We start from the raw sequence: 18931 nt of genomic DNA on the forward strand, positions 1-18931 counted from the left end.
GGAAGGAAGGAAGGAAGGAAGGAAGGAAGGAAGGAAAAAGAAAGAAGGAAGCAAGAAAAAGAAGAAAGAAAAGAAAAAGAAAGGAGGAAGAAGGAAAAGAAAAGGGAAGGAAAGATGGAAGGGAGGGAGGAAGGAAGGAAGGAAGGGAGGGAAGGAAGGAAGGAAGGAAGGAAGGAAGGAAGGAAGGAAGGAAGGAAGGAAGGAAGGAAGGAAGGAAGGAAGGAAGAAAAAGAAAAATTATTCAGTCGCCAGAGTGATAGCACAGCAGTAGGGCGTTTGCCTTGCATGCAGACAACCCAAGAAGGACCCAGGTTTGATCCCCAGTATCCCATATGGTCCCCTGAGCCAGCCAGGAGTAAGTTCTGAGTTCAGAGCCAGGAGTAACCCCTGACCAATGCTGGGTGTGTTCCCAAACCAAAAACAAAATAAAACAAAAAGTCAAATTCCTTCTTTTCTTTTTTTTTTTATGGATTGATGATTTATTAAGGTGCCTTGGAAGAAGCTCAGAACACCAGTTTGTGCGGATAAACTCCATTTGAGAGTGCAAACACAGAGCGTAAGTAGCCCTGAAGTTGAGGAACAGCCTTGATTTTGGGCAGAAGCTGAGAGTCCACAGCCTTCTGGTCAACCTTGCGCTGCTCTGTGATCTCATATTTCTCCTTCTCTGTGTCGAAAATCTCGCCTTCCTGGTGCCTGGGTTTTCGCAGCCTCTTCTTTTTGAAGTAAGCATCGGTGAGATGCTTGGGAATTTTCACACCACTGATATCAACTTTGGTGGAGGTGGCGATGACAAATTTCTGGTGTGTTCTACGCAGAGGAACTCGATTGAGGGTCAGAGGTCCTGTCACAAGTAGTAAGCCGCTCTCCAGCTGTTTCAGGAAAACCACCCTCTTGCCCCTGTGGCGTCCGGTAAGGATGATCAAGACAGTTCCAGGAGTGATGCTGGCCCGAAGTCGCCTCACATGCTGACTGAAGGGTTTTTTGCCATGGCTCAGCAGCTTCCGAGGCACATCCTCAGTCGGATAGTATCTAGGCATCTTGCGCAGTTTAACGACCCGGGTACCGCCATTCTTGTCCCCACCAACAGGCTTAGTGACTGTAGCAAGAACCTTCTCCTTCTTTTTCTTCTCAACCTTGGACTTGGCAGCCGAGTATTTCCGCTTGTACATGGCCTTCCTGGAATACATAGCAGACCTGGAATAACGGCCGATCCCCCTGACTAGCACCGGGTTTCAGCTGCAGTGAGGCTTGCCCTTCTTAATCTTAAGAGCCTTGCGCTTCTTCTGGATCTTGCCATCTGGGCCACCAGCCTTGGGTCCTACTTTCTTCTTAGCAGCCGGCTTCTCGGCCTGTTTTTCACCCGCCATCTTGCAAGACGGGAAAGAGAATTAAGGTTCCGACTTCCGGTCTATAAGGGATCACGGGAAGAGCTCTTTTTTTTTTTTTTTTAGGCACCTAGTGATGCTTGGAGATTCCTCCTGGGTCTATACTCAGGGGTTGTTCTTGACCATGCTCAGGGGACCATATGGGATGCTGAGGATTGAACTTGGGTCAGTCATATGCAATGCAAACACCCTACTAGCGGTGCTTTTACTCTGGCCCCTCAAATTTCATTTTCTAACACGAATTTATTGTAGGAAAATTATGACTGCAAAAAAATTAAGTGACTCTGGGGCCAGGGAGATAATACAGAGGTCAAGGCACTTGCCTCACTTCCTAACCAACCCTGGTTTGAATCCTTAATACCAGATATGGTCCCTCAAACACCATCCTCCCTGCTGTGCTAATGCTTAGGCCTATCTTTAAAAAAAAAAAATTGGGGGGGTTTGAGGATTATACCTGGCTGTACTCAAAACTTATTCCTAACTCTGCACTCAAGCATCATTTTTGGTAAGATCAGAGACCCTGTGTGGTACCAGAGATCAACAAGCCATGTTGAAGGCAAGTGCTCTACCCACTGTACTACTGTGGCTATTTTTTTTCTTTCCTTCCTCCCTCCCTCCCTTCCTTCCTTCCTTTCTTCTTTCTTTCTCTTTCCTTCTTTCCTTCTTTCCTTCTTTCCTTCTTTCCTTCTTTCCTTCTTTCCTTCTTTTCTTCTTTCCTTCCTTCCTTCCTTCCTTCCTTCCTTCCTTCCTTCCTTCCTTCCTTCCTTCTTTCTTTCTTTCTTTCTTTCTTTCTTTCTTTCTTTCTTTCTTTCTTTCTTTCTTTCTTTCTTTCTTTCTTTCTTTCTTTCTCTCTCTCTCTATCTCTCTCTTTCTTTCTTTCTTTCTTTCTTTCTTTCTCTCTTTCTTTCTTTCTTTCTTTCTTTCTTTCTTTCTTTCTTTCTATTTTGGGGTGTATGTGTGGGTGGGAGGCACACCCAGTGATGCTCAGGGGTTAAATCCTGAATTTATATTCAGGGATCACTCCTGGGCATGTTAGGGTAGCCATATGGGATGCTAGGGATCAACTAGGTCATACTAGAGTGATCATATGGGATACTGGGGATCAAATTTAGGGTCAGCCACATGCAAAGCAAGTGCCCTATCTGCTACACTATCTCTCTGGTCACTTTATTTTATTTTTGATTTGAGACATTTTTTTGTTAATTTCTTTTTGCTTTGTTTTGTTTTTTTGTTTTTGTTTTTCTTTGGGGGGCCACGCCTGGCGGTGCTCAGGGGTTACTCCTGGCTATCTGCTCAGAAATAGTTCCTGGCAGGCACGGGGGACCATATGTGGCTTCGGGATTCAAACCAACCACTTTAGGTCCTGGATCGGCTGCTTGCAAGGCAAACACCGCTGTGCTATCTCTCCAGCCCCCAATTTCTTTTTTCTTTTTTTGGACTACACCCAGCTGTTCTCAGGGATTACTGTGCTTAGAGGTTACTGGCTCTGTGTTCAGAGATTACTCCTGGCAGTGCTTGAGGGACCATATGGGATGCTGTGGATTGAACCCAAATTTGCTATGTGCATGGTGCATGCCTTATCCACTGCACTTTCTCTCCAGAACCTTTTATTTTGAGGGGGGTCACTTCTAGCAGTGCTCAGAAATTACTCCTGTCTATGTGCTCAGGGATCACTCCAGGTGGGCCTCAGGGGACCATTGGGGGTTTGGGGATTGAACCTATGTTGGCCATGTGCAAGGCAAGCATGGTCCTGCTGTACCATCTCTCTAACCCTTAGCATACCTCCCTTTCTGTTCTGTGCAATGGGGCTGGGGATGATTCTCAGGTACAAGAATTTGCCTTCAGAGGCCGGAGAGATAGCATGGAGGTTTGCCTTGCATCCAGAAGGACAAGTGGTTCGAATCCTGGCATTCCATGTTGTCCCCCGAGCCTGCCAGGAGTGATTTCTGTGCATAGAGCCAGGAGTAACCCCTGAGCGCTGGCTGCTGGGTGTGACCCCCCCCTCCCAAAAATAATTTGCCTTCAGGATCCAGATAACTTTCCTGTGGTTAAGATTATCCATCACATTCCAATATCTGCTCACTGCCCTTTTCTAGAGTTTTGAACCTAGAAATATACAAGAAAACCAAGTCCCTGATTTTGTGAACCTTATATTTCAGTGTTGACAGAGAAATAAATACTTATCTGTTTGTTGGGGGGAGGGTTGTACAGCCAGAAGTGCTCAAAATCTACTCCTGGCCCAGTGCTCAAGAGTTTTTCTCTCTTCACTGCTCTTGTGTTGTTAGAGATCAGACCGGGCACTCCCACAGGCCTGGCATGTTCTCAGCCCTCAACACTATCTCTCCACACCCACAAATGTGGATCCTAGCAATGGATGAAGAGCCAGACACTATGAAGGGTGGAAACAACAGAAGAGGATGTTAGTCAGGGCCAGGTGTCTCAGATCAGGGGGTCAAGGTGCAGCTAAGACTGGCCCAACCCACCCCTTTTTTGTTTGGGCCTTTATCTTTTCATTGAAAAGTTTCTCTTTCATCCTCTATTCATTGAAGGGTTTGTTTGAGGGCCACACCTAGTGGTGTTCAGGGCTTCCTCCTGGCTTCCTCCTGACTCTGTGCTCAGGGATCACTAATTCCTGGTAGGGCTCAGGAGACTATATTATAGCCTTAGTAATAATAATAATAATAATAATAATAATACTATAATAATAATAATAATAATAGAGGCCGGAGTGATAGCATGGCAGTAGGGCTTTTGCCTTGCATGCTACTGAGCTGGGACTTACTGGAGTTAGATCCCAGGCATCCTATATGGTCTCCCTAGCCTGCCAGGAGTGATTTCTGAGTACAGAACTAGGAATAACCTTTGAGCGCCACTGGGTGTGGCCCCCCCAAAAATAAATAAAATAAAATAATAATAATGAACAAACTTTGTTCATTACAGATTTTAAAATTCCCAATCCCCTGTGGAAACCACAAATTGAGGCCTTTCCTTCCTTTATCTTCCTGATAAAGGAAAGATAAGATCTTTTGTTTTTCCCCTTCCATTTTAGTCAAATATCTTTATCAGTCAATCAAACCCCCTGCCCAAGGATTGCTCAACAGGCTGAGCACATGCTTTGCACACAGGAGGTTAATCTTGGATCTCACTTCAGGGTCCCCCAAATATCACCTATAGAGAGACTCTGGAGCCCAGAGTCTAGAATGGTGGATGTGTGCCCTCCCCACACCCAGTAAAAAAAATTTCAAACCTGCAACATTCCATGTTAGTCTTAGAGGGAGGAGCAGAGACTGAGAGTCCAGGAGGGAGAAAGTTGAGGGAGGGGCAAGGGAGGGGGTCAGGAGGGTCGGGCAGGGTCTGGGAGGCCCAGGGTCTCCTCCCAGAGTACACAAGAGGAGAGGCTCTGGTGTCTGCTGAGGCTCTGAGAAGAGGCTCCACTGCAGGCCTCCACTTCTTTCCAGATTCTTCTGTGCAAATCTCACATTTCCTGGAACAATGGCCCACTTACATCAGGATGCAGGGATGAGCGCCATGGACCACAGCAGCACCCAGCCACCTCATCACCATCCCCCGCACACCTCAGGGCCCCACTTCCACGACGGCAGCGCACACACGTCCATGACGATGCCCATGACCTTCTACTTTGGCTACAAGAATCTGGAGCTGCTGTTTGCTGGGCTGGTGATCGACTCGGCTGGAGCCATGGCCGGGGCTTTCCTGGCCGTGTTTCTGTTCGCGGTGGGCTATGAGAGACTCAAGAGAGCCCGCGAGGAGCTTCTGCACAAGACCCAGCACACGCCTGTCCCTGGACCCACAGGAACCTGCCCCCCAGAGAAGCCCCAGAGTGCCTGCCAGCGACTGCTGAGGTGCGACCTCCTGGTGCAGACGGCCCTGCACGTGCTCCAAGTGCTCCTGAGCTACCTGCTGATGCTCACGGCCATGACCTACAACGCCTACCTGGGCCTGGCGGTGGTGGCAGGTGCCGGCACCGGGTACTGGCTCTTTGGATGGAAGAGGGCGCAGGACATGGGCTCTCGGAACCATGACATTAATATGGTGAAGCTCACTGGCCAAGGCAGGGGGAGCTGTCTTACCCTGGAAGAGAGGATCCCCCCCTCACCTGCACCGACCCTGAACACCTGCCTTTCTGTTTCAGGCAGCTCTTGGGTAGCTGGTGAGCTGACTGTCCCTGAACTAAAATGATCATTACCCTTGACTTCTCTTCCTGTTCAGAGATGCAATTTCTGTGTTTCCTCCAATTTTAGACCTTTGTTTCTGCTCGTTGTGTTTTGGTGTTCATTGTGTTTCTCTGGTGTGTGGGTGTGCTGGGATTTTCCTGGGCGAAGGGAAAGGATGAGCTTCAACCTAAACTGCTGACAGTTGAAGGACATTATTGCCCCCAGAAACCCAGAACCCAAAGTTAATATAAAAAAATCTTCAAGCCCCTTAAGTGTGAATTCCATGGTGTCTGCGTTGGTTGGGTTCCAGTGTGGAAAAGGGAAGGGACCAAGCATCCCACAGATGTGTATTCTGGGGAGCCTTGGTCTTTAACTGGAATCCTGCTCCTCTGTGGGTTAGAATTCATCTGCTACAAAAGATCCCAGCAAGAGCAGAAAGCAGATGTATTTTTTGGTGTTTGTGTGGCCATATTTCGCAGTGTCGTGATGTTCTATGGTCCCTCCTAGTAGCAGGGCGGGAACATATGCTGTGTTTGGAGTCTGGACCAGATTTGGCTCTTAGGCAAGTGGCAAACCCTATATTATCTCTCCGTGCACCAAACTTGCTATTTTAATAAGTTCATTGAATTCTACTCGGTGCACTGTGAGTTCGTTCACAGAATTCAAGAGTTTGTTGTGTTTATTTTTCCTTCAGTCATGTCTTGGGGTGGGGTGAGGATTGGGAAGGTGGCCTGGAGGGGGAATGTGTTCCCGGGGATACTGTTCATCTGTGTGGACCAGGGATCAGAGCTAGTTAGTTGCCAGCATGTAGTGCTACTGCTGCTGTAACTCAGTGGTCTGGGGACATCACATGCAAGCAAAAACATTGTTTTGGAGTTGTAGAGCCGTCTGGAGCTTTGTGCAGGAGAGAAATCTCTGGCTTGAACATGCTTACAGTGATCTTCTCTGGACCCCAAGTTCCTTCTATCTTTCCTTTATTTGTTGGTTTTTTGTTAAGCGGTTTGTTTATTTATTAATTGATTGGTTTTTGAGCTGCACCCGGCAATGCTCAGGGGTTACTACTGGCTCTGCTCAGAAATTGCTCCTGGCAAGCTTGGGGGACCGTATGGAATGCCAGGAATCGAACCAGGTCTGTTCCGGGTCGGCCACATGCAAGGCAAATGCCTCACTGCAGTGCTATCTCTCCAGCCCCTTTTTTCTTCTTGTTATTGTTTGCTGTTTGGGGACTTAGGTGGTGCTTAGGTTTACTCCTGGCTCTGCTCTCAGGGGTCAGTCCTGGTGGTGCTTAGGGATGCCGGAAATCCAACTCAGGTCTGCTGAGTGCAAAGGAAATGCCCTACCCACTGTACTATTTCTCAGGCCCAAAGTTTCTGTGTTTTTTTTTGTTTTTGTTTTTGTTTTTTAAGTGAAGCAAATTACTTTTTATAGAACAGAACTCACTTATGAAGAGGTGAGAGGAATAGAAGAGTAGGAAATGCCTTAGAAGGAAACCTGGGCTCTCTAAAGTAGAAAAAAATTCAGCAAAGAACAACTGAGAAGAGTGAGATCCAGGTGACCGAAAAGCCAAAAACAAACACAAACAAATAATAGTCTGTTGTTGGACTGTAGAAGCACTCTTTGGAGCGCTGTCCTTTCATACTGGGAGAAAATTTTAATAAATAGAAACTGACCTGGATTTCTCCAGTCTGAACTCATATCATGTAGGACTTTAATCTTAAACAAATAAACTATTGGGGCTGGAGAGATAGAATAGCGGTAGGGCATTTGCCTTGCATGCTGAAGGATGGTGGTTCAAATCCCAGCATCCCATATGGTCCCCCGAGCCTGTCGGGGGGCGATTTCTGAGCATAGAGCAAGGAGTAATCCCTGAGCGCTGCCGGTTGTGACCCAAAAAACAACAACAACAAAAACAAAACAAAACAAAACAAAACGAACTATTAATAGCTGCTGCACCATTTGGGTGTTCTGATTCAACATCGAAGTCGTAAACCCTATTGTCAGAGAAATGTTGGGGCTTTGTCTGCCCCCATGTGGTCATTGTAGAATTTACCTTATTTTTGGTCTCAGTGGTTACTCCTGGCTCTGAGCTCAGAAATTATTCCTGGCAGTCTTGGGGACTATATGGGATGCCTGGGATCAAACCCAGTTCAGGTAAGGCAAATGCCCTACCAGCTGTGCTGTCTCTCCATCCCCCCCCCAACAACTCTAGTCCAGGCACCACAGACCCTCACAGGACTAAATCTGTATACTTGTCTCCCCTTCAATTATCTTAATGGGGTGAAACCATATGGCATAAAACAAAACATTTATAATTCAACACGTGGTATTCTGAACAATCATAGTGAGTGTTTCTTCCTGATCAAGTTCCAGAACATTCTCATCTCCCATAAACACAAGGGATTCTGTATTTATTGACCAGTCACTCTGTTCTACTCCCTATTCCTCATCCTGATGTCCCCAATATGCACTTTGTCTCTCTGGCTTTCCCTACTTCAGTGCTTCTCAAATAGTGGGGCGCACCCCCCAGGGGGTGTGTGAGGCTTCGTAAAGGGGGGCATGTTTGACCTCGGCAAACACTGTCATAACAAGCTAAGCCCATGTTGATTCTCTGTATATCTCTGGAGCTGAGAGTTGCTGTGTCCTGCTTCAAACCCCGCTTCGAAAAGCTATGCATTGCAAAACATTTTCATTGTAGCCATTAATCCAGACATCACCTCTGATTAAAAAATCAGCTCAAATTATTTTATATATTTTTGTTTTGCAGGTTAAAGTTTTTTAAATATACTATTTACAGTCGCGTGGGGGTGCTAAAAATGTTTTCTTCTTCCTAGGGGAGCATGACAGAAAATAATTGAGAAGCACTGCCCTACTTGGACCATTCATTTAAATGAGATTGTGGGCAGGGCCGGAGAAACAGTACAATAGAAAGGTTGCATGCAGCAGATCCAGTTTTGATCTGTGATATTCCCTATGGTCTTTTAAGTTCTGGAAAGAAAATGATCCCTAAGTGCAGAGGCAGGAATAAACCCTGACCACAGTTGGGTGTGGCTCCAAACCACTATAAATAAATAAGATCATGAGGCCTGGAGGACAAGGGGTACCTGAACACCAACAAAGGGGTACGGCTTTGGTAGAGTCAGGACCCAAAACAAGTGCAAGTACTTCATTGTGAGCCCCATGGCAACTCTCAGTGAGACCAGCAGGAAGCGCTGGGAAGCATTGTGAGTCCCTAAACTAAGGAGTGAAAACGGGGGTGAGCCCTGAGACTTGACATACAATCCCCATATTAGTGAATTTTTTGTTTTGTTTTTGTTTTTGTTTTTGGGCCACACCCGGTAACGCTCAGGGGTTACTCCTGGCTATGCGCTCAGAAGTCGCTCCTGGCTTGGGGGACCATATGGGACACCGGGGGATCGAACCACGGTCCGTCCAAGGCTAGCGCAGGCACCTTATCTTTAGCGCCACCGCCCGGCCCCTTAGTGAACTTTTTGGCTTATTCAATTTATGCTGATTTAAAGCTACTTAAAAATTGGGAAGGAGAAGAGCAATAGTACAGTGGGTAGGGCATTTTTCCTTCCATGGTGTTCCCTGAGCATTGCCAGGAGTAATTCCTGAGTGCAAAACCAGTAGTAACTCCTGAACACTATAAGGTATGCCCCCTAAAATAAAATCAGAGTTGGAATGATAGTACAGCAGTGAGGGTGTTAGCCTTGCAAGTGGCTAACCCGGGTTCAATTTGCAACACCCATATGGTCCCCTGATCCTGCCAGGAGTTATCTCTGAGCTCAAAACTAAGAGTAAGCTATGATTTGAGGACAGAGGGGGAAAGCTACTTAAAACATACATATTTAAGAAGAGTAATTCTTGAAGAAAATAAAAAGAGTATTTCTACTTTTAGGGAACGGTGCCATAGATGTGTTTACATGCCACACAGAGGTTATAACAAATATTGGAAACTATTTACTGCTCATTGGTTCTAAATCTCATTCTATCCTTCCCATAGACATCAATTTTTTTTTGTTTGTTTGTTTTTGGTCTTGGTTTTTGAGCCACATCCGGTGACGCTCAGGCTATGTGCTCAGAAGTTGCTCCTGGCTTGGGGGACCATATGGGATGCCGGGGGATAGAACCGCGGTCCATTTTAGGCTAGTGCTGACAAGGCTCTAGTGCCACCGTGCTGGCCCCAGACATCAAATTTTATCAAAGAAAATCAATGACTCTCTTGCTTTCAGTGGTGCTGGAATGGAGCAGGGCTACATGTAGAATGCCCTGCCATGTAGCCCCATCCCGAGCATCATGGAGGTTCCTAACAAGGTAGACCAAGGGATGTCCTGCTTCTCTCGGTGGCAGAAGGCACTTAGAATGGAGAACTAAGTGTGGCTGCATGCACTTACATAGATTCCATCCGGGTTTGAGCAAATGAGCATGGTGGCTAGTCAGGGCCTCACCCTTTGGACTTTAGTTAATCTTGATCTCCTCTCTCTAGACTGAGTCTCTGAATGGAACATTCCAGAATGCTCTCTGGGTTCCAGTCTGTGGTTTGGGTGGGGATGTATCCTGGCCCTGGGAGGCTTAAGCAGCAGAAATATTACCCAGAGTCCACAGGTCAAGTTCCACATTTGACTAATTTAACACTTAACTCTCATCCTGGCCTGTTTGCTTGGTGGCTTGCTGGGTCCTCAGTTGTCAGGTGTAGATTGGAGCACCTATGTGAATGCTTCTTCTGTGTTTTTCTAGAAGGACACTAATCCTATATGTAGCATGAAATAATTAACGATGGGGCTGGATGGCGATGGATGGAGGCCTTTGTGCTTAGGCCCCAGCCACGTGGCTTCATCCCCCATGCAGCTGGCGAGTTCCAGGCCCAGGTGATCGGCGTAATCAAGACTCACTCACAGGCAGGCATCAGGAACCATCAGCTTTATTCATGCCCTATCCACCACATGTGTGTGGCCTACTCATAACCTTTTAAGCACAGCAATACTTTGCTAGCCCTGCGTCTTATCTCCTGTTAGCTATTTTCCCTTTGGGCTCCATGCTGGTCAAGGACCAGAACACAGAGGCCCAAAAGCCAGCGAGCTCAGCAGGGCCGAAAGGGCCCGAATTCCCTTGGTACCAGGCTTATCTAACTTTTCCAAGACCCCTCCCAGGAATGGGCCGGGTCTTGCAGGTAAGGTCACACCTAATATCCGGTTCCCAAGACCCCTCCCAGAAATGGGTGGGTCTTAGGTATCTGCACCAAATTCAGGGTCTCAGGTACACTACACCTATAGTCCATATTCTGCTCTGATAGCACTGGACTGACAAACACTCGGTTGACATGAGCCATTTGCTGGGCAAAGACTGGCTCCAGCATGACATGGTCCTTACACAACTGTCCCTGCCTGAAAAGCAGAGTGGGACTTGCAAACTATCAGTACCAGGCATGGTAACTGAGGGCACTGACCATTATGGCAGACCTGGGCATTAATCCCAAGTGAGAGGATGGAAGGGATGATGTGCCTCAATGAAGGTTAGGGGTGGGGGATTACATGTAAGATAACACTCAGCTATTAAAGCCAAACAAAAGCATTTCCCCAACTTGTTCCTTTAAACCTATCCCTTTGATATGTAAAAGCTTACCCGGTTCTCACTCTACTCTCCCCCACATGGTGGAATTTGTACTGGGGGAAGAAAGGAAAGTCAGTAGACTTGGCATACTCAGAGAGATAAGAGAGAAGCCAATGACTCCATGAATTTCTTTTGACTGGTTTGGTTTATTAATACTTCATGGCTATCCTTCTTCAGACTTATTCACCTGGGGATGGAAATAAGGCATGTGGGATGATTTCACAATGTAGAGAATTATTTACAGTCATACTGTGGAGTTAAGCATTCCTGGTACACCAACTCACTCTATTTTTTTTCTCTCAAAAAATAAATAAAACTAGTTTCGTTCAGTTTGTTGTTTTGATTTGGGGCCATTCTCAGCTATGATCAGGGGTCTCTTCTAGCAGGATTGGGGAATCATACGAGCTCCTGGGTATTCAACTTGGGTAATCTGTATAATGAAGCAAATGCCTTATAACCCGTGTTCTCGATAAGACCCATTTAGTAGAGACCACTTAGGATACCAAAGTCAAGGAGAGAGTCCGTGTTTGAAAAGGAAAATGGCACTTGATGTTCTCCTCATGACTCTCAATGATACTGATGAGACTCCCATCCAAGGAGTAATGAGATCTCTATAAAGATCCAATGACTCTAGAGAACAGCCTTGGAAACTCCTCACTCGGTCCTTGGCTCACCTACCCAATTTTATCCAGAGTCACCCCAATAATATACCATGGACTTTACACACTCAAAGAACAAAACACTCAAAGTTTTGTGGGTTTTCTCTTTGTTTTTGTTTTAGGTTTTTGGGTCACACCTGGCAGCACTCAGGGGTTACTCCTGGCTCTACGCTCAGAAATCGCTCTTGGCAGGCTCAGGGGACCATATGGGATACCGGGATTAGAACCACTGACCTTCTGCATGAAAGGCAAACACCCTACCTCCATATTCTCAATTTCTGGGTTTTAACAGTGAACTCATAAATGTCTTTGGCCACCAGAAGTTCAGGCTGGACAAGCTCCCCTCTCTCCATTCTCTCAACCTGGATAGCCCCAAAAAACAGCATACTGGAGCAACGAAACAGTAACACAATGACAGAGGCAGCCACAATGAGTCCCCACCTTGGCCAGACACAGAATATGGTCTGAAAACCGGGAGGCTACAGGCTGACTCAGGTGCTTCATCTTGGTGAGTTTCTCACTTCAATAGCAGCCATCATCAGGAGGTACCGTCTGAGACCTTCCAATGTACCTTCTCCTACAGGAACAAATCAGATGCTATCCCAAAGACCATAGAAGCGATTTTTAGCCAAAATTCCTCAGCATCCAGTTAAGCAGGGAGCGAAGGCAAAGAGGATACACAGTTGTCTGAGGGCAACACATGGACTGCAGGGAAGGGGGAATCCGAATGCCCCATATTCTCTGGAAGCAACACACAAATCTCAGGGAAATGAGGCTTTAGAGAAGGCTCCCAGGGGAAATTTTCAAAGGGCATCTCATGGAGCTTTACCTCATTCAAGTCAAGGTCCAGAGATTCTATGTCCTGTGCCTTCTTGCCTCCAAAGAACCATGATTATCATAATTGAATATAGTCACACTGGACAAGTACTGGGAATGAAAGGAGGTCAAATGATGTCACTCTCTTCAGAAAGAGAAAGACAGGAAAACTGTCTGTTACAGGGGAGGCTAGGAATGTGGATGGGAGCTCTGCCGGGGTTGGCAGATCATGATCCATTGTTCCATCAGCACTCCTGAGAGCACCAGAACTTAATAGGACATTTCCAGGGACTGGAGAGATAGCATGGAGGTAAGGCGTTTGCCTTTCATGCAGAAGGACGGTGGTTCGAATCCCGCCATCCCATATGGTCCCCCGTGCCCTGAGCCAGGAGTAACCCCTGAGTACTGCTGGGTGTGACACAAAATTAAAAAAAAAAAGAAAAGAAAAGAAAAAAGAGGACATTTTTATTCACAGTCAGCCCAGGAGCCAGTCTCCAGAGCTCAATGCTAAAGCACAAGTTTGGCTTCTCTTAAGCACTGGGTTCAAGTCTCAGCAGCATAACAACACAAAAGAATCACAAAGTCCAAGGGTTCAAAGAGTCTGTCAGCTTTTAGAACCAAGAGTATACTGTAGTTGGCATTCTTCTCTGTGGGGTGCTGCCTGCTAACACTGAGGAGAAATCTTCTGGGACACAGAGGGCAGAGGGACTTGATTCCTCCAGGACCCCCCTTTTAATGACTCTTAGAACTTTGGCATGGGAAGATTCATTCTTCTTTGGAAGAAAAAGACATGTAGAAAGACAGCCTGTGAGCCAAAAGAGATAGGGGTCCTATAAGCTGCGTTGACCCTGAGCCATCTTGGTGGATCAGTTCTCATACCACATCTAAAGTGAGCAGTGCCAGAGATGATCCTGGTCCCTGCCCGGTAGATAACTAATTCTGCTCCCAATTCAAGGGTGTGTCTACATCTCCATGCCCCCTCTCTCTTCCTTCTTCTCAAAACCTCAAACTCTTGTGCCTTTAAGTCAGCTGGTTGGTTTGTTGGCTTTGTATGGGGGCCAACTTCCATCAGTGCGAAGGGGTCTCTTCTGGCAGGTTTGGGATTAGAGAAGGTCATTGGGAACAAACTTTTGTTAGCCTTGTTTTTCAGCAAGTCCCTTCCCACAGTGCTCTCTTCAGACACTAGTACCATCCAGTAGGGTCACTTGGGAGACCAACATCAATGTTTGTCTAGGAAAATGGCACATTGGTTGATGTTCTCCCCTTGACTCTCACAGATCCTGATATGAGACCCCAATTTAGGTAGTAAAGGAATCGGATCGCTAAAAAGATGCAGTGACTTAGAGAGCAACCCTGGACACTCCCTACCAGTCTTTGACTCACTCACCTCATCTCCTCCAGAGTCATCCATTAAGATACCAGGTCTTGGGCCCGGAGAGATTGCACAGCGGCGTTTACCTTACAAGCAGCCAATCCTGGACCAAAGGTGGTTGGTTCGAATCCCGGTGACCCATATGGTCCCCTGTGCCTGCCAGGAGCTATTTCTGAGCAGACAGCCAGGAATATAACCCCTGAGCACTGCCGGGTGTGGTCCCAAAAACCAAAAAAAAAAAAAATGATACCAGGACTTTTTACTCAAAGAAGCAAAGACTCAAGCTTTTTATTCTTGGGTTTCTGGTTTTAACAGTGAAACCATAAATGCCTTTGGCAACCAACGATTCAGGACAGAGGAGCTCCTCCTTGTCCATCCTTTCAGCCTGGAGAACACCTATTAGAATGACAAACACAGGGAACACAATGACCAGGGGAGCCAAGATGTTGTGTCCTACATCAGCCAGACACAGAATGTGTGGCCTAGAAGCCAGGCACACACGGAGCCACACAGGGGCTGCAACTCAGTGTATTCTTCAACTCCCCAGGACCCCATGGCCATGAGCATTTTCTTCTTGAGCTGAGTCATCATCCAATCCTTCCAAGTGCTGCAGCCAGTGGTGTCTAGACCAGGATGTTCAGAGCTCTGGAAACAGAGGGCATGTTGGTCCAGAGGGGGCAAAAATTTCAAGGCTATCTCATGGAGCTGCACCTCCGGGTCTCGAAAAGGACTTTCTGTACCTTCTTGCCCCCAAAGAGCCAGTAGCCAGTGCTGGTGCCCACTACCAGTGCCAGGCCCAGGTAGGCATTGTAGGTCATGGCTGTGAACATCAGCAGGTAGCTCAGGAGCAACTGGAGCATGTGCAGGGCCATCTGTACCACGAGACCGCACTCCAGCAGTTGCTGGCAGCTGCTCCCGGACTTCAAAAGGGGGAGGTTCCTGCGGTTCCAGAACAGGTGTGTGCTGGGTCATGTGCAGAAGCTCCTAGTGGGCTCTCTTGAGTCTTTCATAAACCACTGTGAGCAGACACACAGTCTTGAAAGCCTCAGCCATGGCTCATGCAGAGTTGATCATCAGCCCAGCAAAGAGCAGCTCTGCATTCTTATAGCTAAAATAGAAGATCATGGGCATGGTCATTGACATGTGCATGCTGCTGCTGTGGGAGTTGTATCCAGGGTGTGAGGGAGCTGCTGAAGTGGTAGCGGGATGCTGCTATGGCTCATTGCACTCATCCTGCTATCCTGGTGCAAATGGACCACATTCCCAGGGCAATGTGCTGGAAGCAAGACGAAGACTGAGTGCAGTGGACTTTGTTCTCAGTCTCCAGAGATACCAGGTAGGATCCTCAGAGCCTCTTCTCTTTATGTTCTCTGGAAGGAGACCCTCCCTCAGCCACTTGATCCCTTTGATTCATAACTGGACTCCTCTCTAAGTAACCTTCCTTGGAGCCAACCTGCTGTGTCAGGGTTCTGCAACCTTCAAGACATAAAGAGCCCCTTGGATTCATTCATGAAGGGAAAAAAAAACCTGAGAGCCACAAAACCATTGTGACATTTAAAACAAATATAGTAGTGCATGCATCGTTTCTTTTTTTTTCCTTCTCTTTTTTTTAGCCCTGCAAATGCAAGGCCTCAAAAAATTGATTAGAATTCAGAATTGTTCCTCTCATGGAAATCTTTAGTAAAAGGTGAAGAGAAACCAGAGTATACATACATCGTTTCTTATCTTAGTGCTATATGCAGGATTGTGCAGTTAATTATCGATATGAAGAAAAAAAGAACTTTTCACTTAACAATGTAAAATATATTTGTACACATTAATAGCTAATTAAAATAGCTAATTTACCATTTTAATGAGATTTTTGCTCCTGAACCTAGTGCAGATTTTCTGCACATCAGGGCTATAAGACGTTGCCTTCATTTTCACACAGGCTTGTAAGCTATCATCTGTGATAGCTTATCACAGATCGATGTTTGTTTAAAACATAGTTAATGTTTGAGAAGACCTGCTCACATACATATATGAATATGAAATGTAAATAAGAATTTATTTACTTAAAATATACTTCTTATAAAATAGCCACAACATTCCGACAGTGTCACCTTACAAAATGACTTGTCTGGGGCCAGAGTGATAGCATGGAGGTAGGGCGTTTGCTATGCAAGCAGAAGGATGGTGGTTTGAATCCCGGCATTTATATGGTCCCCCAATCATGCCAGGAGCAATTTCTTTTTTTTTTTTTTTTTTGGGCCACACCCTGTGACGCTCAGGGGTTACTCCTGGCTATGCGCTCAGAAGTTGCTCCTGGCTTCTTGGGGGACCATATGGGACGCCGGGGGATCGAACCGCGGTCCGTCCTAGGCTAGCGCAGGCAAGGCAGGCACCTTACCTCCAGCGCCACCGCCCGGCCCCCCAGGAGCAATTTCTAAGCATAGAGCCAGGAGTAACCTTGAGTGCTGCCTGGTATGACCCAAAAACAAACAAACAAACAAAACAAACAAAAAACCTAAAAGGATTTTCCTGTCATGCTTAACCAGTAACAAAAATTAGTATCTGTTAATTATTTTTTTAGCCTGGCTGCTGTTCTTTCTCTTTCATACTCTTATTCTCCACTCACTATATTGGTCCAACTCCCATTAACACTGCAAGTCCTCTCTTTCTCTTACTCCAGTATTCTCTGTCCTGTCATCTTCTTTTACCTTCTCCCTTATTTTTATTGGTTTTTTTAAAAAAAATTTTTTTGGGGGGGCCACACCCGGCTGCGCTCAGGGGTCACTCCTGGCTGTCTGCTCAGAAATAGCTCCTGGCAGGCACGGGGGACCATATGGGACACCGGGATTCGAACCAACCACCTTTGGTTCTGGATGGGGTGCTTGCAAGGCAAACGCCACTGTGCTATCTCTCTGGGCCCCTTAAAATTATTTTTCATTGTCCCCTCTGTCCGCACTTCTCTTTTCCCTTACAGCAGTCTCCTCCTCCCCAGCACAGAGGTGCACTCTTAGCATACCCTCAATGACATCACCCTGCCCACCACCAGTATTCATCCCTGCTGTCAGAGCTGCATGAGGCTCTATGAGGCTCATAGTTGGAGACTATGGAGAAATACAGAAGTGAATGAAAGCACCTTTGGGTGCTGGTTCAGCTTCCCAAGAGGGAGAACTTCTATCTGTGGAACAGATGTTCTTGGCTTCTTTGATTCAAATAAGCTAGCAAGTCAAAAGTTGAAAAAAAAAATCCTTGTGAAAGTCAATTCACAGATAATACTCAGGCAGAGAGTCAAGGAGTGTACTGAGGAGCTGGCCTCCATGCCAGGTGTAAGCAGTCCCGAATTCCAACGCAAGCATAGTACAGACCTCAAGAAACACAGGATGTACCGTGGGCTCTACCAACTCCACAGACTGCAGCTGTAGAACTGAATATGGTTGGGTACTTACTGCATTCACAGAGCAAGGTGAGCATGACTCTTTAGCTCCCATCCCACCCCGACCCTCCCACTATACATCACAGTCCCCAAGTCAGAAACAGCATTAGACATTCACTCCGCATACTTTTTTTAAAATATATCTTTTATTTAAGTAACATGATCATATTTGGGTTACAGTCATAACTAGAACACCCCCCTTCACCATCCCCTGCTTGTATTTGAGACAGGCATTCTACTATAGTTATTTGTTTTTAAGTTCAGTAAGTTTTATTTTTTTTTCCTTAAAGGATAAAAGTAAAAAAAATATAGTAAAGGTGTGATAGTGGCAATGGCCGTTGTTTGCTTAGGTCCAGAAAAATGGGGAAAATGGGAAAAAATCCTTGACCTGATTAAAAAAAGGCCTCACCACAGAAGTTTATTGGCATAAAACAGACTCTGGGTTCCAGGCATACCAGTCCATCCAATTCCAGTCATTCTTAAGGTCCCGGTGAAACTTTTTCACACTTTAGCTGTTGTTGGTATCAGATTCTTATATTTAAAGACTCTGGATTCTATGCATTTCTTTCATCGATGTCAGGCTGATGTGGAGCATTCTCTAGTTTCAGCATACCATTAAATGCAGAGTGATCTGCCCTGCATGCAGACTGTTGCTGAGTCGTCTGGGTGTTGGGAGCACTCTTTGGAGTAAGTCAATGCCAAAGCAGTGGTAGGTCTTCCCTGGTAGAGGCTTGGATCCTGGTAATGTTAAAGAAAATTGTGGTTGTTTCCATAGATGGTATCCATTGTTCAGGTGTGTATGGGCGATGCCCATTCTTCGTAGGCCTGAGCCAAATCATTATGCCAATGTTCAGGGTAAAAGGCCTAATTACATTACCAAATTTGTGTTCCCATCTCTATTTTTTTTTTTTTTTTTTTTTTTTTTTTTTTTTTTTTTTGTGGTTTTTGGGTCACACCCGGCAGTGCTCAGGGGTTATTCCTGGCTCCAGGCTCAGAAATCGCTCCTGGCAGGCACAGGGGACCATATGGGACGCCGGGATTCGAACCGATGACCTCCTGCATGAAAGGCAAACACCTCACCTCCATGCTATCTCTCCGGCCCCAATTCCCATCTCTATTATATAAGAACTTGTTTGCGGGCCTGGAGAGATAGCACAGCTGTGTTTGCCTAGCAAGCAGCCAATCCAGGATCAAAGGTGGTTGGTTCGAATCCTGGTGTCCCATATGGTCCCCCGTGCCTGCCAGGAGCTATTTCTGAGCAGACAGCCAGGAGTAACCCCTGAGCACTGCCGGGTGTGGCCCAATAACCAAAAAAAAAAACCAAAGCAAAACAAAAAAACTTGTTTGCATATGTATTATTTTCCCATTTTAATGTGCCTATGCAAAAGAGAAGCAATGTCACAAGATATTGTTGGTGCATCTGGGGGCTGACGAATAAAGTCCAACATTCCCCGTAACTTGGTACAAACATGAAATGTATACAGAGATACTCT

At 46.2% G+C, this 18931-nt stretch overlaps 2 protein-coding genes across 2 annotated transcripts; one reads left to right on the forward strand and one right to left on the reverse strand.

Moving 5' to 3' along the window:
* Window positions 1-447: 447 nt before the first annotated feature.
* On the reverse strand, window positions 448-1400 carry LOC126003604 (60S ribosomal protein L6-like). Its single transcript, XM_049769891.1, is given in 1 exon segment — window positions 448-1400. A coding segment is annotated over 1 exon segment (864 nt). The 5' UTR covers window positions 1368-1400; the 3' UTR covers window positions 448-503.
* Window positions 1401-4838: 3438 nt separating this feature from the next.
* LOC126004268 (high affinity copper uptake protein 1-like) lies at window positions 4839-5553 on the forward strand. Its single transcript, XM_049770729.1, has 2 exons — window positions 4839-5438; window positions 5539-5553. Exons 1-2 carry the CDS (start codon window positions 4878-4880, stop codon window positions 5551-5553), a joined length of 576 nt encoding a protein of 191 aa, XP_049626686.1. The 5' UTR covers window positions 4839-4877.
* The last annotated feature ends 13378 nt before the right edge of the window (window positions 5554-18931 follow it).

This window comes from Suncus etruscus, chromosome 3 (assembly GCF_024139225.1).
Source record: "Suncus etruscus isolate mSunEtr1 chromosome 3, mSunEtr1.pri.cur, whole genome shotgun sequence".
Lineage (NCBI taxonomy): Eukaryota > Metazoa > Chordata > Mammalia > Eulipotyphla > Soricidae > Suncus > Suncus etruscus.